General features: G+C 44.1%; 1 protein-coding gene across 11 annotated transcripts in view; it reads right to left on the bottom strand.

Annotated features, from left to right (window-relative positions):
• FHIT (fragile histidine triad diadenosine triphosphatase) overlaps positions 1-23496 on the bottom strand; it is a 1448934-nt gene that overhangs the window by 23192 nt on the left and 1402246 nt on the right. For all 11 annotated transcript variants that reach the window (XM_034658572.1, XM_034658582.1, XM_034658581.1 and 8 more), the window contains one exon: positions 1550-1659. In XM_034658572.1, coding sequence (XP_034514463.1) covers positions 1558-1659 — 102 coding nt within the window. In that variant the 3' untranslated portion in view covers positions 1550-1557. The remainder of the gene's footprint in view (positions 1-1549; positions 1660-23496) is intronic.

Below are 23496 nucleotides of genomic sequence, written 5' to 3' on the forward strand. Positions count from 1 at the left end.
ACTAGCTTGATCTAGAGAAAGGAAGGAGGGAGGGAGGGAGGAAGACGTGAGAAGCTGAACAGTGGAAAAGGTTCAGAATAAAGGATCAAAGACAGCTTCTGCTAGCACTACACTGTATCCCTTCGGGCAGCTGGACGCAGAGCTGACAAGCCAATGAAATCCTCCAATTTCATTCTCCAACCAAATAAGCATTCTAGAATGCCAGTGCCTGAACACTATGACATACTTGAACAATAATGGGGGGAAAGGTAGCTGATACTGGGTCTTTAAGTAATTAAGATAACTTAAAAAGGAGGGTGGGGAGAGAATGCCCAAGAAATGTACGTATATTAAAAACTAACTAAAAGAGACTTCTATTTCAAAGTGAAAACAAAATACAATGAATGTGTTTTCTACCTAAGAATCATGATCACTAAGTGGTGGATACAATTTTATATAATTCAATTGCTACTAATATTCACTAATTATGTTTTTAATTTGTGTCTGATCTATTTTAGCAGCTTCTAATATAAACACAAGACCGCATGAAGCAGCCTATTCCAAACAGGAAAAAGAAACTATTCAGGGGAGAGGTCCTTTATCCGAGGTCCATGGAAGGAGGTTTATTAACAGGGCTGACAGATAAAATGCAGGATACAGAATATTTTTTAGTCTAAGGATGCCCCAATATCTCATGGCACCCCCATTTATTAGTACTTTTCAGAAGATCCATGAGCCCCTGGACATTGTATAAAAATTTGGTGTATTTATGCATTTGGAAGGAGATTGGCTATTGCTTTCTACCAGAATCTTAAATCTGTGATCTCCCAACAGTTAAACATTCACTAATGCAAAGAAAGAATTCTATCAAGTTTGACCTTTCCCTATGGCCTTGAGTTTCCCAGCAGCCAAAACTAAAGGGAAACACAAAACCAGAGGTGTCTGGATGGCTCAGTCAGTTGAGTGTCTGACTCTTGATTTCAGCTCAGGTAATGATCTCAGGGTTGTGAGATTGAGCCCTGCGTCAGGCTCAGTTGTGGAGTCTGCTTGAGATTCTCTCTCTCCCTCTCCCCCTCCTCTCTAAAATAAATAAGTAAATAAATCTTAAAATAAAAAAAGGCCATTTACAAAATAGCAGCTAAGGAGAAAGAGACCCAAGTGGAAGAAAGGCTGATCTGGTCAGGATGTCGTGAGCTGGCTTATAGCACCTCGTAGCCTATGTGGCAATCTGAGACTTGAGCTCTTGAAGGGTTTTGGCTTTTTAAATGACCAGGTTTGCACTGCACACTATCTTGGGCTGCTTGGTGAGGTTGGGCTGGAGAAGGGCAGGCTGGTGACGTGAGGTGGGCTGGAAGGAAGCCAACAGGCAGGAGTGTCCCGTGGAAGGTGGTGTGGAGGCAGAGGAAACCCAGAGGTAGGAATCTGTGCCTCAAGGGTCAGGGTTTTCTCTACTCTGGCTTTCATGTCTGAACCCCCTGCACCTGCTTGTCTGCATCCCCATCCTGGGCAGGGAGCCTCCTTCTGGGGCCCCGTGGAAGGTGTGGGTGACAATGAAGTGCCCAGTGTTTACCTGCATAGTCACTGAAAGTAGGCCCGCAGGGTTGCGGCTTCTGCTGCCATTTCCTCCTCGGACCTCCACAAGGCTGGGGTGTCCTCCTCCGCTTTGTCATGTCTCTGGAGCTTTGGAGAAAACAATGGAATAAGCTCATTAATGGGTCCTGGGGATCTCTGAACAAGTGTTGTGGGCTGAACACAGTTGCAAATCAGAGGTCTTTTCATTGCATCAGTTTCCCAGATTCGAAAAGGGGAGGTGTCACGTAAGAATCCACATTTCCGGCTTTTGTAATAAAATAACCAGATTAGGCTATGGTGTGGCCCATTCCATGCCTTGTCTTGTCAGCAGAGGCTGTGAGTGGGGGTCATAGACTGGGGAGCACCCTCCCATTTTCCATAATCCCCCCTACTCTCTTACCTTAGCCTCGGCCAGCATCATTCATTTATTTTACTCATCAGACACTGAAGGCACCCATGACCATTCCCCCAGGCTGGCCTGCAGTACCTATTAGTCTCTCTGGCTTAGTTTCTCTTACATGAGCTCTGAACCATTTTGTTCAGTGAACCAAAATAGCCCAAGCAAACCTGTGATAATAATACAAAAGCCGTGAGTACTGAGTGAGAAATCAGAGCATACCCACGGAAAGAGGCTTAAGAAGGCAAATAGTTAAAAAAAAATTAGAAAACATCAAAAAATTAACAATTGATCCAAGTCAACTGAATCATTTTAAAATACTCTTCAAATACCCACATTTATTTTTAAAAACATCTTGTATATGTCTCAGATTTACAGAGAGAGTAAGTAAAATTTCAATGCTATCAGAGAGAGGATGTTCTCAGAACTTTTCATTAGAAGAGCTCAATTTTCCCCCTTAATCGCCTATTGCAATTCAGTTTTATTAACAAGATTCGTTATTCCTGTGTGGGGCTTTATCCATTGTAAAATGCTACAGGTATAAATTCATAAGATCAGCAGCGTAGCATTTTGTAAGTCATTTGAAGAGACTGAGGTAAATGATTTAACAGCACCAATGGTGGCTGATATTTATGATACGAACGGGTAGTTTCTTTGATGTGTATCATTTCATTTAATCTGCACCATAATCTAGACACAAGGCAGGCATACTTCGCTCCATCTTACCAAGGAGGAAATTGAGATCCGAAGAAGTTCCTTTGCTTGTCAAACATCACCCAGCTAGGCAGTGGCAGAGTTGTTCCCATCAATTTTTGCCATTTTCTCTCTCCTAGAGGAACCACCAGGTCACCACAGAGTGGCCAGCGCTACCTTCCAGGTGCCTTCCCCAAAAAAGGCAGATCCTTTGAAAAGTATCTTGCTGCCTCAGCAAAAAGTCTCTCCACTACTATAGTGGAATTTCCTATCTCAGGCCCAAATCACTGTAAATCTAACCCAGAGACACCCAACCCCCTCCCACCCCACCCCCAACCGCGTGGCCCCTTGCAACAGATGGAGAAATCTCCCTAGTAGTTCAGAGCAAAGTTCGATGCACAAGGCAAAACAGTGAAGGAATGATGGCCTGGCTCTCCAGCTGAGCTGTATTCCCACTTGGGGTGAGTTTGAGCGTAAATGAGGTTCATTAGCATATAACTGGGCCACAAATTGTTGATGAGGGTCATGGATCTTCCGTTCAGAATATGGCTGCCAGCACTCTGGTTTTACATTTTGCCACATAGATTTAATTCTCCTTAGTGGAAGAAAACCACATTAAGAAGTCATTTCCTTCCTTGCGGAGGCAGATATGACGCAATTGCTACAGGCGAGGCAAACAGGATTGCTATTTTTCTACTCGAGAACTAATTTTCATTTTGATACTAGCTTTAGGTCTGTTATAAATCCATCTTGTAACAAAGAACAATATATACAGCCCGGGAAATACGGCCTTCCCACTTCTGGTGCTGCCATTGAAAAGACACAGAAATCAAGCATTAAGTGGCTTCACCATCACAGATCATACTAGATGAATCCAAATAATTTAGAGCCTGTGAACGTTAATGCCTCCCTGGTTATTAGGCGACCGTCTGTTATTGTCATATGCCTTACAGATGGCAACGTTGTGCCTACACTTCGAAGTTGTTTATGCGAGGTAGGAAATAAATAAAACAAAGACTAATCATATTTGCAAATCTTCGTTTTACATGGTTTTTAAAACTTAGAGGTTTCCCTCCTAAAAGCCCCAGATGGAAGTGTGTGGCTTTCTTTAGAACAGCGGTGCTCAGTGCTGGCTACCCACTGAAATCGCCTGGGGAACTTAAGAAAATGCTGGTGCCTGGGTCTACCCAGCGATTCTGATTTAATTTGCCTGGGGACAGCCTGAGTTTGGGGATTTTTTTTCAAACTTCTCAGCTAAATCTGAGGTGCACTTCCTGTGGGAAAGCACTGTATTTGGGAGAAATGTCTATGTGTATAGCCAGAACTCACGTACACAGAGAAGTAATACATTTGCCTTTAAGCCCATTGCTTATCGCCCTATCAACAGAGCATCTTTGCAAACCCTGCTCTAGGATGGCTTTTCTTCTATTCTCAAAGTGTGTCTGGGCCACGGGGCTTGTCCCAGTGACACCAGGATGCTGATTTGGTGCCGGAGCCTTTGAATGAATTTTCAGTCTCTGCAGAAATAGGGAGCCTAGGACCGATCCTGGTGAACAAGGCTTGTGTCTCAGAAGAGCCACCCAGGTGACTTGGAAATTAAACATGCTGTAGTTTGGAGTAAATTTCTGCTTCCCTGAGGCAACCCAAGAATCTTGCGGGGTAGTGGAGATAAACTCTAATGACCTCAAATGGTGGGTCATCCAGAAGGTACTACACGCCTTGAGGAAGCTTTAATGGGCAGGGGGGTTCACTTCAGGTGAACCCTCCAGATTAATTTAGGCTGCCCACAGGGAAAGGCAGTGGCTACTTATTAATGCACAAGGTATTTATTCTGTCTCTGCCATGTTAAGGGCTGGCCTTGGCGTTAGAACACTGAAACAGACCCCCTTACTGTCCTGAGGGGGCTCCCAGGTAGAGAGAGAAGACACCAAATGGTTACTTATGAATGAGAGGGTCATTTCCAAATGGGAGGGCTGCTGCTGGGAGGGCATGACCTAGTTTGAAAGGCTTTTGGGAGTCAACTTAGTTTGGTAAAGAAACAGAGCGCTCTTATAAAAAGAGGGGAGAGGGAGTTATCTAAGGAACATCCAGCAACCTCTCTGCAAGAAGATGAGGTTAGGCCCAGACTTTGACAATGAGAGGGCAAGCTCCTTAACCTCTCTGTGCCTCAGTTTTCCCCGCTGTAAAAAGCGAGCAGTAGGAGTTGAGTAGTGATGTGCTTGGCACATGGTAGTAGTCATAGCAACAGCAAACACTACATACCACTTACAACTATTATTAGGCTAGATACACTGTCCCCATGACAGTGACCACTGACCAACCCAGAGACGTTATGGGCAGGAGTAAAAGTGCTTTCCTAACTTCATGGTTCTCCAATGACATGTGTCTTTTGGACCTCAAATACCCTGTAAAAGGATTAAGAGCTATGGTCAAAATTCAGGCCCATACCAATGCATCTACTGACGAATTCAAGTCTGAGGAGGAAATCTAGCTCCTTCAGATCTAAAGTGACTTACAGTAATCCCTAACTCCCAGGGTGGTTGTAAGGAGTGAAAAAGGTATGAATGGAGGCTCCTCAGAGGTCAAGGTCCTAGAGTAAAAGCATGTGGTAATGGTCAAATGTAGTCCAATTACCCTGGGAGCATGGCTGCCAGAGTCAGTATTTTTATTTTTATTCAAAAATACTAAAACAAATGAAAGGAGTGTCCTGTATATCTTATGCAGTATTTAGGACATACTCTTACTGAAAAGTATTATTTGTTTATCTGAAATTCAGACCTAACTGGACTTCTTCCTGTATTTTATCTGGTAACTCAGTCCTGCAGACTCCTTTGAAAAGGACCACAGAAGTACTTGGCTCGCTCTTGGGTTGTTCCCAAACCCACCTAGCTGTGAATCCTGGAAAAGAAGCAAGCTGTCCAAGGGAAGAAGAAACTCAAGGCTAGCCCTGGGTGCACACTAAGGCTTATTGTTGCAAGAAACAAAGAGTAAATCACCACCTCCCTTTATATCTCCTAGCACATTGGTTCTCAGGTGCGCACGTTTTCATATTTTCACGTCTCTGAAGTCAAAGTATGTTCCACAATCACTGGTGTGTCATAATTCAACTGGCAGTGTTTTTCTCTGTTAGTGGTACATAAAAGGACAAGTGCTTCTTCCAGGTGACTGTCTGGGATTCAACACACTACAGCGCTCTGTCTTTCCTCCTGATAATTACATCACATAAGTTAAATGGCCATGAAAACGCTCAGCACCACAGCGCATTCCTCTCCTTCTCTCCATGTAACAAGGAAACTGTTGAACAGTTGACACTGTTTTCACAGGCACTTGGTTCTTTAGAGGGAAAGTGCTCACCAAAGTTACAAAGTTCGCAAAAATTTGAACCAAAAAGTCTTTATCCACATTCAACAGAGTGAAGTCTGCAATGGCTCCTGGAAGAGTGTACCATTTCTATATAGCTATGAAAAGAGATTGAAAAAAAATGTATCTGCAGTCACTCCACTTTACCTGCTTGAAATGATTTTGGGGAAGTTTGCGTTAACAGGATTTCTGACTGAAGTACTGATAGGCGTCGATTTTGACATTCTGCTCCTTCCTGGGCATTGAGCGTGCTATCGGGAGGCATGTGGGGTAAAGATTAATTCCCTGATGTAATGCTCAAACTGCCTTGGCTATTGACTTTTTTATAGCTCTGTAATGGAATACAGTAGGAAGAATGATCCACAATAATTTAACTGTTTTTCAGAATTTGGAACTAACCTATAGTAAAATGCCAAATTGTCTTCAAAGGGTGGGGGTGCAAGGGGAGAAAATTTAATACCACTTCTTAAAGAAGCAAGTGGCTGCATATAAACTTGGGTGTTGTTAAAAAGTACAATATATTTCATTGTTACTCGTTTTGTAAAACAACATAAAGAGCAGAAAGCTTAAACTATTTCTTATGGGTTGATGGCTCTGTTCAGACAGGTGTTTATATAGTCTTGAAAGGGAAATAATATCAAGGAATAGGGAAGTAAATCCGTAATTTTTTTTCAGATCTGGTTCTTTGCCTCTACACCCTCTATTTTGATTTTAGCCAACAACCATTTGTTGGACACATGATATATCCCAAGCACTGTGCTAGGTCTTGTGCTAGCTGTAAAGATGAATAAGTCAAAAATCTTTGCCGTCTGGGGTCTCACCACCTTACAGGGTAAACCGAATTATACAATATACTTGTAATATACTACAAGTCAGTCTGCTCTAAAGACTGAGCTGGGCTAGAAGTTCTATCATAATGCTTTCAGAATATCTGAGGGAAAGAGTAATTCTTCCCAGGGTGGCATCTTGGGTTGACTTTACAAGATTAGGATTTGCACTGGGCTTGAAAGATGGTGATGGGATTTTAAGGACAAGGTCCTTAATGGGCAATGGCAATGGCTTCTGGGCAATGGCAACAGCTTCAGCAGACACATGTGTGTACCAGCTCTCCTGCAGCTTAGTCCACGGCCGGCTTCACCAACTGCGTGCATCCCTCTTTCCCCAAGAGTCCTGACACGGGTATGCCTGACCCTCTACCAGAGTGGTCAAGAGAACTGGAATTTACTTGCCATTTTGTGAAGGCTTTACAAAGATGGGGAAGGCAGGTGCCCCAGCAGACAGCCTCTAGTCTATGATTCAAAGCCACAAACAGCTCTGAATCCTACTGTAAGTTATTCCATTTTCAGTCTTCTTCCAGTCCTTCTGATTAAGCAAAAAGAAAGTCTCAGTGCTAAGATGTCCTTAACATGACCTCTAACAGACACAGAGGAGCCATCTCAGACTCTAGCTAGAATTTAATAAGGTTGTTGTGTTTAGATCACATTTATTTTGAGGGTTATCTCCCACTTATGATGTCGTCTCAAATTTCCTTTTAAAGTAAATTGATTTAAGGTAAAGAGTTGTTTTAGAAAATAGATTAAGTAAAATAGTGTCAGAAATAGAGCATTAAGCATGGCATTAACCTCGAAAGATGGTCCAGAGGTGGGAAGTTTCGCCGAGGGGAGGGAAGTCACTGAAAATGTGAGGCTAAAGCGTGGGTCTTCTAGAATGGGATGTGGTTGTTTCTGTTGGGCTGAGCTGGAGAAGGCTTCAGAATTTTTGAAGTTGTTGTTGTTTTATAACAGATCTTGTAAGTCAAATAATGTAGTATTATAAGACCTCTGAAGAACAACCAGTGCATCGTGACCTGTAGGGGTGGTAGCATGGTGGGGAGGGGGTTTGGGAGGAAGACCTCCCCAACAAATGCTGGTTAAGCTGAGATGTGAACAATGGCTACAAATCCCTGAAGCAAAGAGGAGGGAGAAAGGGTATTTCACACAAAGGGAGCGGAAGTACAGAGTGCTGAGGAAAAAAGAATCTTGGTTCAGTGACTACAAAAGCAAGGGATGTGGTAGACCATTTGCAGCCCATGGGGATGGCTGAGAAATGTGGATTTTATTTTTGGTGCAAAGAAAACATTCAGGGGTTGGAAGCAGGGAAGTTAAAAGCTTAGAATAATTTTTCATAGAGTGGTCTGCCTGTAGAATGAGTTAGAGAGAGATTCTGGCTCCTGCAACAGCCAGACCAGAAGTGATGGGAGCTGGGCAGGCATGCACATGGATGAGAGAGGGGCCGCTGGGACGGAGGGGAGCTCGGCTGCCCCATACACCAGCGTGGTGGGTGACTTGGTGGCAATGTGTGCAGTTAGAGACAGGGGCTCAGTGCCTCCCTGGAGTGGGCGGACCTTTCTCTGACAGCTTCCTTCTGAGCCCTTTGTAGAGCACACATGGATGCTGGCTCCCCTGCTCACAGCTGCTCTGAACCAGTATGAAAATCACTCCTGTCCTGCCAGTATGTGCCTTTCCTCAGTCACACGCTTCCCAAACTCCCCGAGAAGCCTTCCTGGACCATTTAGATCAACCTGAGTCATATTTCACGATTCTGGATGTCGTCGCACTCTGTCACACACACTCCGCCAGCATCCTTTGAGACCTGCTTCCTCCCCGAATCACCGAAGGCCCTTTCTCTGCGTGCTGGTTATTGAGCAGATGGTCACCCACTTAGGCCCTTCTTGGTCTCCTAATAAATTCTCTCTTGCTTTCATTTGATGTAAAATAAGAAGTCTGTGCTGCTAACCTCAGGCAGCCACTTGTGTTTTCTTAGAAACCTGAGGTTCTTCCAATATTTCTTTGTGCAAAAATATGTTAACTGCCTCCCTTCTTACTCTCTGTATGAGCTGAAACCCTGGACTGATGGCCACACAGTGAGACCTCTAAGTGCAACCAAGTGATATCTGGTTCCCCCTTATTCACTGTGAAGTTTCCAAAGCCCAGTTTATTGCTCTGATGGAGAGAAATCCAGGTAATCATCAGGGCACTCATCATTTGACTAGTTGCCCAAGCTTTGACTTAAGCCTAACTTGCTTGAGTTAAAGCAAAAGTTTTTTTTTTTGTTTTGTTTTGTTTTTAGTGCTGCCAATGAGGCCAAAATGCTGAAATAAGCTCTTATATTAATTAATGGCATCCTACTTTCAAGGAGTATAGAGTGTTGATTTTTAAGAATTTGTAACCCCCAAAAGTATTTATTAACTAGAAAATCACAGCACTGGAAAATAATTATGCCAAACCACTGTACTATAACAGAACCCAATTGCTTATCCAATTATACATTAAAGTATCACATTGTCAAGGCGATTGCCAAAGCAGCAAACAAGACTTTGCCAGCGTCACAAATTGGACCAGCTATTACTCAATTGCCTGTACTATGAATGGTCTTCAGAGTATCCCAGGCACCCTATAAGACCTGTACAAACCAGGGTGGGCAGTCAGGTTTGGGGGAGTACATGCCTGCTATCATAAAATTGCTTTAATGGGTTAGACATTGTTAATTTGTCATTTTCCATCAGAAGCTTGTTAGGTGCAGCTCAGCAAAGGGAGACTTCTGCTCCTCGTCTTATGTGGTTGATTTCAATGAAAACAACAAGGTAGTCTCTTCCTGTCAGGGGCACCATCAGTAAGGCTCACCTGAAATGTATATTTGAGACGGGGAACCCCAGATGGGGCCTCCTGGATCTGCCATACTGCCTCCTGGCTAGCCACCATTTAGAACTTTCTTACAACATGGCATCAGGGCAGTCGAGGAACAGGGCTCAGGAACTGTACCTTGAGGAGCTGCTAGAGGTGTTGATATATGGGAGTCACTATGTTCAAGAATCACTAGTATAGAGTAAAACACAAACCTGACTTACTTATTATTAGGACACCCCAGGGCTACGATCTTCCTCAGAGCTTACCACAGTGAGCCTCGTGTTCCTAAGGAATGAGAGTGAGCCTGCCTCAGTCGGACTAGGAATTTAGATGAAAATCCCATGAGGGCAGTAGTGATGACCAGGACTTGGTATTGAAATCAATTGCGCTCACCCAACAGTTCTTGGTATTTCCATTATCACAAGCCCTCAACAACAGTTAATTTGGTAGAAAGCCCCCTGTCCAGTTCTCATGTGCATGACAGAAATCACCAAATTACAGCAAAGCCATCGGTGTCTCCTTACTGGGTCTGACACCGAGTCTGTTCTCAAAAAGCATTGCTCAAGGGTGCTTCCCCTCCCAACTTAGTGGCGTGTAAGGTCGTCATCCCCCTTTCCTGGATGAAACAGCTGAGTCTCCTACCACTCGAATCACTCCACCAACACCACATGGCTAATGAGGAACAGTCGTCGTTTGGATCAGAAATATGATCTGTGGGCTCCTAGTGCACTCTTGGATCCATTCTGTAAATTCTTGGCAACTTTCCTGTGGTTAACATTTTCGAGAGCACAGGTGATAGAGCAGCCCAGAGAAGAAAACAGTACTTGCAAACAGAGATCCACCTCCAAGCTTGGATCAGGCTGGGGAGCCTCCCCTGAGGGGCGACTGCACCTCACGCCAGTTCTCAGTAAATAATCGCTTCTCCCTGACACCTCACCCCAGGCTCCATCATATCGGAGCTTTACTGGCTTTTTAATGGGTAGGAAATTGGTGAAGCAACAGGGACTAGAGATTTCTACCAGTTTGATTTCCTCAGGCCTCCTGTTTCTAGAAACATGCTCACCGAGAAATGAAATGAAACTCCTTCTGAAAGGGAGATTCATGATGGAGCAAACTTCGGAAAAGGAAACATTTATTCAAAAAGCAATTTCCTAAAAAAAAAAAAAAAAAAAAAGCAATTTCCTTGGCCAGCCATGTTCCGTAAGCCTTCCCCCACCGTGTCTTGGATATTGGTGTTTGAGCAAGAGTGTTCTCCTTTATTCCCCGAGTGATGTCAACTTTGGTACTCAGAATGAGGAAAGAGAAAAGGCAAGGGGCCAATTTCTGGTTTCTTTTGAATCTCCTGAACGTTTTGTTTCATATTTGCTCCTATTACACAATATGGCTTCTTTTTCTAAAGGCCTCTTACAGAATCTTTAGAAGCATAGCCGAGGCAAGAGAGCTCTCCTTGAGGAGGGTGGAGTGTCTGTACTGCAAGATGGTAAGCAAACACACAACCAGAAACACACCACTATAGACATGGCTTCAGAGTCCTGTTCAACACAATGTTGCAGGCAGCCTCAACTAAGCGCTCAAGATAAAACCCATCTGGAGAAACCAAAGGAGGTCTGGGGGTGGGGGCGGCATTGCCCAATCCAGGTCCTCCAAGCACTGGAAGCTCATTTGTCTAAGGAACTCATTCAATTATTCAACAAATAATAGTAATGTGTCTACCACAGAGTCTTACACTGTGCAATGGTGAGCAAGCTGGACAAGGTTTAGTGCCCTTGGGAGGCTTACATTTGAGGAGAAAAGGCAGACAATTAGGAAGTCATCAAATTGGTTGCTACCATTCTAGGGAATAACGAGTACATTAGACAATGCAGGCAGGGTAGACTGCTCTGAGGAGGTGACAAGCAGGCTGAGAGGGGTCAGCAAGTGCTCAGGCCCAGAGGAAGGACAGAGGTATCTGCATGGTCTATGCACTGGCTGAAGGCCAGGGACGGGAGCAGAATGAGGAAGTGCCCAAGGAGGGGACCAATCCCTTTCCCTTCGGTACTAGAGGCACAGGTGCTAGACAAGGGATTGGATGATTTCGTCACATCACCCTTGTTGGGCACCTACATTTGCTGGGCTCACAAAAATCTTAAGTGAAGATGTAGTAAGTCTGGACTCCATGAGCTGAAGTGGAGAGGCTAGCTGGAACAGCTGGGCTCAGCTTTGCCTCTGAGATAGGGCAGTGCTACTTTGTGGCTTGAGTTTTGCTTACTGGACCTCTACCCCTCCTTAATACCAGGCCCTCCTGATAGGGAATTTTCCACAGAAAACCAAGTGAGTGGCAAGTTATTTGCACAAGTGGTTACCACCACGGAGCAGCAAGGACACAGGCTGACCTCGCAAGCCGCTTCCTGAACATTCACCGTATGTTTGGCAGAGCTAAAAGGGCTACCGAACACCATCTGGCCAGGTGCCTGGCAGCGGGACCCACATGTTGGCAGATGAAAAATTACGAACATAAAATCTGTATTCCAAGGGTACCCACCACTCCCCTAGTTTGGTTATGAATTTCTTCTTTTTACAAGATAATCATTCTGCCTCTGGTTATAAAGCCACACCCCACAAAGCTGCTACACACCCATTGAAAGTAACATGCAGTCTGTTATTCACAAGCCCGTTCACTTCTGATGGAGCTGTGCCAATGCCCTTCAAAGCCTGGCCGTGTGAGTTGCACAAATAAGTTAGGAGCCAACCTTTCCCGAATGCCTTTCTCTATTTCATTTAAAAACCTTTTTTAATGAAGACATAAAGCCTTGGATGCTGCTGAAATGCTAAGCTTACCATGCGTGACAGCAGATCTTTGTCACAAAGGATTTCAAACGCCTTAAAAAAAAAAAAAAAAACCAGAATACTTGAAAGAAACTGAGATTTCCTTGTTATAGGCTCAACTACTCATTTTATATACCCTATAAGTGACCACAATCCAGAAATCAGCACAGAAAACAGATGTAAGCCAACTGTAAACATACACACATACAGCTTCACCACAGTGAACACTGAAAATGCAATGCCAGGCTTGGGATTATTTCGAAGCATCAGGCTAGAAAAGAGATACCGTCTTCACCTTTTCCAGCTTCCCACTGTGCATCTAACCTCTCATTTATTTATTACTGAGATGCTCGAGGGGCACTACAGAAAAGGCCAAGCCTGGCATTTATACTTATATTTCTTGATAACTATATAAAGTATATATAAAAATCCAGGCTTAACTCATATATGTATGATATGAGTGTGTGTGTATATATAATTGAATATATATATATCTATGGCTTGATTTTAAAATGTCATTGTTGGGAGTTATAACTTCATAAATGAAAAACCCATAAAAATCTTTTAAGAGTCCTAATCTTTTAATTAATCTCACCTCAGTGCTGCTCAGGGGTTTAAAGGAATTTGGCTGCTTTTTAAAGGATAAAAGATCAAAATGCTTTAAAGTAGCTTCTTAAAATTTCAGGTGTCTGTTTAAAGTCCCAGAAACAAATATTTGAAAAATGCTTGTTCCTAGAATCAGGGTCTGAAACCAATATTTACAGTTCTCCAGTCCAGACATCCAAAGGGTACTCATGCACTGGCTTGAGATCTTACCCACTGCCCCCCCACCCCGAGACAACGGGCCCCTGACTGACAAGCGGTGCCAGGAAGCCATCTGGCTTATCCTTGCCTAAGTTTGACTCTCCCTTCCTCAACCTCTATGCATTTATCTTAGCTTCAGCTCTGAGGTCACACAGCAGGAGATCAAGTTCACATACAAATATCACTTTCAAATGTCGATGATTTTGAGCTACACCTCGATCTGGCAGTTCTGTGGCCGAAAGAGAGTACAGACCCTCGGGATCCCTCTGGCAGTGCAGGTGAGAGGGTATCTTGGAGCACCCTCTTTGGAAAATGGTTTGGCATGATCTCCTAAAGATGACATTCACACCACCTTGTGACCTGCCAATACTATACCCAGTTATACACCCGAGAGAAAATTTTCTCGCATATATGAGAATGTTCAAAGCAGCTCTAATTAAAACAGCAAAAACCTGGGAGTGACCAATGTTCTTCAGAAAGTAGATGACTAAATTGATACATTCACATAACGGAGTCTTACACAGTGATCGAAAGAATTGTTTGGAAGAGACAATCAACCCATATGGACAAATCTTAACATATAATGAAGGAAAAAATAATTTCTAAAAGATAATATGCGGCAGGACGCTTTTTTATAAAGTTAAAAAACAACTTAAAAATATACCCTTTTAAAAAATGCACAGAGATTCCTAAAACTATGTAAAAAGAAGTGAAGCAATGGGGCTGTGAGATTCAGGGTGATGGATAACTCTGGGCGGGGGGAGGGGTGTGGGCTCATCACATGGTGTAGGATATCAAAATCCTAACTTCTGTGCTGAGTGACGGGATTGCAGATACCCGATTAGTCATTCAGTATAACTGCATCAGAGCAGGCCGTGAATGAAAACAAAGATGGCCATCCTTGGGCAACATGCAGTTTACAGCATAGGATGACTGCCATTTCCCTCCCTATGGAAATCCAGCTCCCATTCGGAGAACCTCCGTAAGAATTACAACATAGTAACATTTGCTATGTAAGAGCACTGAAGTTATTAATTGGATTCCAGATGTCTGAAATTGATGTATCCCTTCACTGAATCCCCCCTAGGATCTATTTTGGGTATAACACTTCACACAGGATGCTGTTCTTAATTAAAACTGCTCTGCCTTAAGAGCTTTATGTCTGTGAGATAGTCATCCAAACATTCTCCTCTCCATAAATTTCCTCTTATGTCCTATTTCCGAAGCAAAAATAATACTCGCCTGGATTTTAATAAACATGTCTGCAGTGGTAATATAAATTTCACATGCTTTCTACATTTCATTATCTCTCTTAGTCCTTTTCTTCATGCTGATTCTCAGACCAAGACTGTTACTGGAATGGCTTTGCAGCCCTATGTTGCTTATGTTTCCCATGTCAGGGGGCAACAAGCAGCAAGCTGATTGTTATTTGGGTAGGAAACACAGACAAGATGTTGAAAAAAGACATTAATTTCCAAGCTATTTTGCTCCTCTCCCTCTTTAGTTTTTGATTTTGGCAATAACGGTCTAGTTCTTTGACGTTGGATTGAAGCCTAGTAGCCAAGTTATCAGTCCAAGATCTGTTCCTACATGGTTACTCAACTGTGTCTACCAGATGCCAAAATTTAAAAATTTAAAAAATACTAAATATTTGGCATTCCAGAAGCAAAACAGAAACAAAAAACAATCCCCCATCTCCCTCCTGATTGATTGACTGTTCTTTCTCTTTGCAAGTAGTTATTTGGGCCTTGGGTAGAGAGGTGACTCATCTACTTATTAAGGGAGTCAGATTCAGGACTTAAGCCTCCAGCCAGATGGCAGTTAAATCACAAGGAACAAATACTATTCTGTGGAAAATGGACCCCTGGCCAAAGGAAAGATGCTCTTGGTCCAATGCCAGGGACCTTCTGCTCTAGGGAAGTGACAACATCAAAGGAAGGGAGCCCAAGAATAATGATGGCATAATTATATTATTATTAATGGATTTTTATTGAGCATGCGCTAAGTGCCAGTTACCAAGTGTTGGTATAGAGATGATCGCATTTAACCCTCATTGAATAGCCTTGGTGCAATCTTCTCCATTTTCAGGTGAGGAAGTTAAAATCAGAGATGTGACCTTATCGCTCATGGGTGCTGCGACTTCAGAGCCCACTCCCTAAATCTGCATGCCCTCTCTCATAGAACAGCATCCCAGTCTGCTAAACAATGGGGACTAAGTTCAGGTGTCTAAATTAAAACACTTCTGCATTCAGAATCTCATTGAATCAACTTTGGGGTAGGTAGAGGCATAATATTGTTGTCCCCATTTTACAGAAAAGGAAACAAAGATCCAGGGAGATGAGTTGTGGGAGTCTTTTCTGCAGCCTTAGACTGAAAGCCTTAGTATGTTTCTCTACTAACAAGGAGCCTCAATGAAATCTAATAGGAGTGGCCTGATTCTAGATTTGAAGTGGAATATCACAGTGGGAGGACGATATATTGGGGCCTCTCTTACTTAAAAAGTATAAATTAAATTCTAGATAGTGGCCCAGGGCAGTTTCTCCCAACCCTTGCTAGCAAATGCTCTGGTCCTGAGTTATTGGCCTTTGACATGGATTTCTTGGCATGATAGGCCCTTATTTACCATATCACTCCCTCTCTCAACCCTTTGCAGCCTCTGTGCCTACCCTGTTGAACAGGAGTGGCTCTTTCAACAACCTGCCTCATTTTACCACCAGTCCTCTGCACATACTATTCTCTTCAAGGAATACATTTCTTCCCCTGCTCTCCTAAGGCTTGACCAGGGGGCCCTTTGATGTGTCTGTTTCAGAACAGGTACTGTGTTGTAAGTATCTTACCCAGTAAATTATAGGTTCTATGAGGGCAAAAGCATGTCTGTTAGCAATATTCAATCTTCTCTTAACCGTCAAAACAATGTCACATGGTTCAATGTAACACCTTAGCGAAGACCTTACAAAACCAAAGCAAGGTACACAGTAGGTGTTCGCTAAGTACTTCTTTCTCAAATCAACCAATCATAACATATACTCAGGAGGGTGACACAGGTATTGCCATCCTCAGTCCTCAAAGAAGGGTTTGATTATGTTCTCCCAACAAAATATTATAATAATGTGGGAACAGAGACACACTGTAAGAATGATACAGAACAAAAAAATTTTGATAGCCTTCATCAATCTAAAATATAACCATATTTACTTAATCAAAAATTTTATGATACAATAAATTTATGATGAACCTGAGTAGATAGGCAAATGTTGGGGGTCCTTGGTCTTTGCTCATGGATCCCCAGTAGGCTCTTCTTCCCTCTTTGAAAAACAATGAGAGAAAGTCAAACAGCAAACAGAAGGGCAAAGGAAAGGTATGTTTATGCCTGCACAGGGGGCAGCATCCTACCCTTCTCTGTGACCCAGAATGAATGACAATTTCCTTGTTTCACAGCCTGGAAAATCTTTAAGGAAGTGGACTTCTGTTGTCTGACACCTAATCATGCTTTGAAGGAGAAGCCTGAGAGAAAAGGAAAGAAGACAGTAGAGCAGAGGCTGTGGTCTGGAGTATGCTTGGGGTGGTCAGTGAGTACCCGTGGCCACATCCCCTTCCTGAGCCGGCCCCGTGGTGAAAGCCACCCGTTCCCCACTGGGTGAGGGGAACATCTTGAAGAAGACTTGGCATGATGCCCGTCGGTTTCTACAATGTTCCTTCTCATTGTGGGCCTTCTTCTACGTGGCTTCTTAATTGTACACGTGCACACACTGTGTCAAATGGAGTTTCCATTGCCTCTGCTCGCTGCGTATTACATTTTTAATCAGTATATATAATTACTTACCACAAGCTGCCAGGCCAGATTTTCTGAGCATTAGTCTAATTAACTTAAGCTTGATAATTATGTTTCAGATACCATAGCAGTACACACGGAATTTGCAGAGTATGCCGCCAGCTTATTTGATTCCAATAACATGTTTTCTCAGACAGTGGGTTAGTTTTGATTTTTTTTTTTAAATGGCCATCTGATAATTATGTAGATTTCAAAGTTTTCCCTCAAACAAAATCGTTGTGCTATTTAAGACAAGCTTCTCAAATAATTAATGCAGAGTAGACTGAAATAGGTTTCTGTGTATTTTTATACACACAAATCTGTTTTTTACTAATATAACCTCAGGCTAAGGAAACATTAAAGTATAAATTGTTCTGGTGGTCAAATGGCAGAACCTTCCGTGTTTCGACTGATCTATGCTTTGCCTTTTCCCTTTACATTTACTTGCCCTCTAGTTGATGAAAAATGAGAGAAAAAGAAAAGCAAACAACTTGGAAAGCTCTAAGACTTGTAAAGGTGAGAAATTAGGGCATGATAAATTCCCTTACAGATAATAAGCAACGTACTGAGGGCTTGTTATGTGCCAGGCACTAAGTTAAACCCTTTTTGAAGATTATCTCATCTAATCATCTGACAACTTGATGTAGTAGGTATGTGTTACAGATTGAGTTATACCCCCCTTTCCCCTCAAAAGATATGTTCAATATCTAACCCCCAGTAGCTCAGAATGTAACGTTGGGTCTTCACGGAGCAAGTTGAAATAAAGTCATTAGAGTGGGCATTCATGCAGTAAAAGTGATGTCTTTATACAGTGGGGAAGTTTGGACACAGCCATGCACACAGAAAGAATGTCATGTAAACATGAAGGCAGAGACTGGGATGATGGCTCTACAAACCAAGAAATGCCAGGGATTGCCGCAACACCCCACCCCCACTCCCACAAGCCAGGAGAGAGTCATGAAATAAATTCTCCCTCGGGGTCCTCAGAAGGGACCAACCATTCTGGCACATTGATTTTAGACCTCTAACCTCCAGAATTGTGAGAAAACACAGGCATTTAACTGGCTTTAGGCCACCCACTTTGTGTTGCTTTGCTATGGCAGCCCTAGCAAATGAGTACAGTACGCACGACCCTACTCCCCATCTTACTGACGCCAAGGCTCAGGAAAGCTATGTGGTATGTCCAAGGCCCCATAGCTGTCACACAGCAGGGACAGAGTCCACAACGGGGCCTTTCTGACTCCCAAGATCATGCCCTTGACCCTACCCGCACCCCAGCCACGCAGCTACTGCCTAGGAAGGGGGAGAGAAGCAATGCAACACATCCCAGAAGTGGCTGACTTGCTGTGATCATTTTACTGCTGCTTCATTAAGAGTAAGACTGAGGTGGCACATGTTTCCAAGTTTATAGACAGCTGCTTTTATTTAAAACAAAAATGCATACTGGAAATGCCTGCTTCCTAGCTTCTGAGGGCAACAAAACAGAATGTACCTTTTCTCCTAGGGATGGTAACAGGGCAATTTTGTGCTCTTCCCACTTCTAACACGAGAGAATAATAGGCCAAAAGATCAGCTGCCAGTTATTAAGGCATAGGGGGCAACAACAAATGAAATATCCACTCTATTCAATCCCTAGAACCAGAGAGGAAAGGACAGGTAGGTTTTCCTAAGATGTGGTAACGGATGGAAAGAGCAAAAGTTAACAAGCTTGCTCCATAAAGGCCACAGACATGAAATAAGAATGATTCTTGGGAAGAGAGGCAACCTCGGTCCAGGACAGAAAGCACAGGAATGCAAAGGAAAAAAAAAATTAAAAGACACTTCCCTAAGAATGTCTACTGGAATGATCCACCAGAAAGCTTGACACCAGGCAAAGGAAGGAAGCCTACATGCACCGAGGGCCTATTACATCTGGTGTGTGTAAGACAGTTAAACCATCCACATTCCCCCCGAGAATCTACAAATTAGAAGCTGTCCCCCCCATGACCAGAAATAGGGGCTCTGAGCAGTGAAATAGTTGGCTCAGGGTCAACCAGCAAATCACTGGTAATGTCTACATGGAAAAACGATGCAAAAGGGCTGTAAGAGAGACACTGAGGCAGAGTCTTAAGGAGAACTGCCTTTCTCCTTCTAGACCAGCAGTGGTGGGTATCTATTGGTATGTGTACAAGCTTATGCCTAAAACATGGGCTACTCATTATTGACAATTTTCACAAATTACATCCAAGTGCTTCTAGAACAGGAATTCTTACCATTCTGGGCCATGTCAAGACCTTTGAGAATCTGATCAAAGCTATGACTCCTTTCCCTAGGAAAAAATGTCTGCATACAAACACATACTCTTTACGTGAAACTTCCCTGGGGGGATTGTGGGTCCCAGCTTAAAAACCCACAAAGGATACTTCCATCTCCAAGGACCCCAGCAAAGTCATGATGTTACAAAAGCATGTAGTGTGCCATTGCACACCTTGAGCAGGAAAATTCCTCTCCTCCATCCCTAGCTCGTATTTCTGTAACGCATTTGTCTCCCCCACTGCTGGGGAGCTCTACTGTGCTTTGTTCACCTTTATTCACCTGGTACATCAGTGGTTCCTAAGCCAGTAAGTAAAAGTCAATGTTATGTGAATTTTTAGAAGGCCTCAACTTGAGGGCTAGCACTCCCTCCAAGCCACAGTCCTTCCCCTCCTTGAATCTCACTTTCATCACCGATACTATTAAATGGAGATCCTACCACCACTAGCCCTGCTTTTTCTGGAGGGTTTTGGAAGGAACCTATGCAATAACACAGGTACAAGCGATTTCTGATAGCAACAGCGAGAGCGTATCACGGGCAGACCCTGTTTCATGCACTCGACCCATCTTCATTAATCCTCATAACTATCCTAGGAGGAGGGTGGCACTACATATCTCCATTGAACGCAGGAAGAAACTGAGTCCAGAGAGGTCTGGGAACTGGCATAAGTAGGCACGGGGCTGGGATGCAAACACAGGCAGCCGGGCCCGGACCCGCCCTCCCGACTACTGTGCGGCGTGTCTCTCTCCAGACTAGGCAATGCCATGTGCGTGTCTGAAGCTGTTACCACAGGCAAGATGGCCCTCAAATAACGTAGCAGAGCTTGGGTGGGGTGGATTTTGGGAGGCTTGACAGTAAGACCGCCGGAAGAGCTCAGTGTTAGGACCACAACCAGTTGGCATCTCAAGCCACATTAACAGACCTGAGCTTCTCTGGCAGAGCCAGCCTGACCTGTGAGGTCGCTCTTCGGTGACAGAGAAGCACGTGCCCTTCCCTCTTAGGCTCCCCCAGCACCCAGAACAGAGATTTCAGCCCTGCGTGGACGTGAGGCAGGTAGCAAGGGAGGGAGGCGGCAGCCTCATGTTGGACCCTGGGGTTGGACACCAGGGAGTGGAGAGCCAAGGCCCCTTCTAAAATCTGTCAGATTCACACGGACTGTGCCGACCCCCATGACCACACCTGCAGGCCACTCAGCTTGTGACCCCCTGCCTGTGCCCTCTGAGCACACACCACACCACTTGAAGTCCTTTCTTTCCTCTCTCAGACAAAAGACTTCTTTCCTCTGATCTTTAGTTGGAGAGGTCCTACCTGGAAAGTTTTCAAGGAGTGCACGCCCAGATGGGCTTTAGATAGAATTCCAAATATTCTGCAAGGCCCAATCTTCACTGCCAAGCAAATGGCCACAGGCGACATAGAGGCTGGGGACAGAGCAGTGGCCAAGCCCAAGCCTGCCCTCTCAGAACTCACAATCCTGGTGGGCCACCCAGAAAACAATCCGGCACCCACAGAAGGCACGGACAGTGCTGCAATGAGGGACATCGGGCAACTGTGGGAGCACTGAAGGGGTACAAGTCCAGGCTGCGGGAAGAACGGCAGGCAGGGGCTCCCAAAGGCTATCTGCCTGCCTTTACATTAGAGCAAATACCCAAGATACCATACCAAGCCCAAGGGTATGCACTTCAGCTAAAACAACTAGAACAGTAGAGCATCTTCTCCCAGTGCTCTTCTCCATCCTGCTCGTCCTCTGCATTTCAACTTGAATGTGACCTCCTTAAAGAGCCTTTGGGGCCTCCCGTGCACCGTGCACAGGTCCATCCCAGTGCGTTTTCTTCAGAGGCTGGCAGTCGGCAGCCCTCCTACCCCAAGTGGCAACTGCTGACCAATAGCATCTGGGGGTTCTTATAGATACAGAATCATAGGCTCCAGCCTGGATGAGGCTTGAGCACGTTACTGTTGCCCTGTCCAGCACAGTCTCCACTAGTCCCGGGATGCCCCCCGGGCGGCCCCCCAGGCACTCGAAACATGGATAGTCTGAGCTGAGATCCACTACACGCGTAAAATGCATACCAGCTTTGGACGACTTAGTGCAAAAAAGAACATGAAACATCTCAATAATTATTTTATACTGGCTACCTGTGGAAATAATATTTTGCATATTTTAGGTTCAATAAAATATATTAAAATTTTATCTTTTTTTTAAACCGAAGGCTTTATATTACATGTGTAACTCACATTGTATTTATATTGCATGGGGCTGCTTTAAAATGTGAGAAGCTCATTGAGGATAATGATCAGGGTCTGGTATCGGCAAACTAGAATGGACGGGTCGAATCAGGCCCTGTACCAGCCCGGCACATGCACTTCCTTCGGGACACGGCTGCTCTCACTCCTCATGCATTGTCTATGACAATATCCGTGCTCCAAGGGCAGAATCAGGTAGGTGCACTGAAAACCGAATGGCTGGCAGAGCCTGAAATATTTACTATCTGGCCCTTGACAGGACCATCATCAAGAGCATTGGTTCCAGAGGTGGGCTGCCTGGCCCCCAGATCAGGTCACTACCACCTTCCAGTACCTGAGTTTGGGCAAGATACTTCATGCCTGTGCCTCAGTGTCTGCATCTGAAAACAGGGATGGGAGCAGCTATCCTACAGAGCAGTTATAAAGATTCCATCAGTTGATGTATGTGAACTTCTTTAAGGCTTTGTACCCACTATGTTCTCAGTAAACATTAATCATCTTCACTATCACGGCTAGCAATGATCACAGGCTATAATTACACATTTTTGCTTTGTTACCTTCTTTCTTTTTTTTTTTATTTTTTTTAAATTTTATTTTATTATATTATGTTAATCACCATACAGTACATCCCCAGATTCCGATGTAAAGTTTGATGCTTCATTAGTTGCGTATAACACCCAGTGCACCATGCAATATGTTACCTTCTTTCTTATGCGTCGCCACACCAGATTAAAAACCCTGGGGAAGCAGGGGTATTTTCTATCTTCATCCCACTATTTCACTGAGCACAGCTTCTGGCGAACAGTGGAAATTCAGTAAATATCAGTCGAATGAAAGAGGTACAGAGGAAAGTACTTTGCCTAAGGCTGCCTGACCAGTAAATGGCCAGGACTGGAACTTGGTTCTTTCTGTTCCCCAAACTCTTACCCTCTCCTGCTACACCAAGTGTGGTCTCTAGACCAGCAGTGTCATTGTCACCTAGGAGCTTGCTAAATGCAGATTCTTAAGCTCCATCCCAGGCCTGTTGAATTAAAAACTATCTTAACAAGATCCAAGAACGCCCAAGAGATTCCTGGGCACGTTTCAGTTGGGGAGGTGCCCCATGGGCTGTCATTCCCAGTTAAGGCTCTCTGCTGTTCAACAAAGCAATTAATGTGCTATCAGTCCTTCCATGGAGCCCTCTGTTTGGGCCTTCTACTACCAGAGCTGATGATTTGTAGTCACCCCGCTAAGGGCCTGGGGGCATTTCGGTTCTGCGGGAAATGTCACTGCGCTGTGTCAGGAAGTGCCCTTTCTCCTGCCAGTTTCAAACCACTGCAATGCTGGGGTGACCTCTCTGCACAGAAATCTGCTTAACATTCCGTACCGGCCTCTAGGGACCAAGCCACAGACTCTAGCAGATGCAGGGGGTTGGGAAATCTACTCCCAAATCCTCTCCCTCTGGGCACCTACCTCCATGAATTTGTTCTCCCCTGCATTTTACACAGCAGGGGCTGCACCACGCAAATGAGCAATCTGTCCCCACATTCGATAGCTCGGGCACCTTCCTTTTGAGCCGACAAATGAAAGCAAATCATCTCCTACTCATGTGAAACACACACACACACACACACACACACACACACACACACTTAAAATTCTCCCCTTGCCGACTCTGGTTTTCTACTCACTGTCCGGCTCCAAGACCGTGTGTTCTTCACTGTTTTCTTATGAATGGTCCATTATGTGGTAGTTCAGAAGATGAGGGTGTTTAAAATTAGCACAAAACCTTACAACGGGGTTCCCATTTGTCACAGCAAGGAATTTCAAATTGTAGCCATCAGATGAACATTTCAAATTAGAAAAAGACTGATTAGCATAATTCTTAAGGGTCTGA

The sequence above is a fragment of the Ailuropoda melanoleuca genome, chromosome 4 (assembly GCF_002007445.2).
Source record: "Ailuropoda melanoleuca isolate Jingjing chromosome 4, ASM200744v2, whole genome shotgun sequence".
Lineage (NCBI taxonomy): Eukaryota > Metazoa > Chordata > Mammalia > Carnivora > Ursidae > Ailuropoda > Ailuropoda melanoleuca.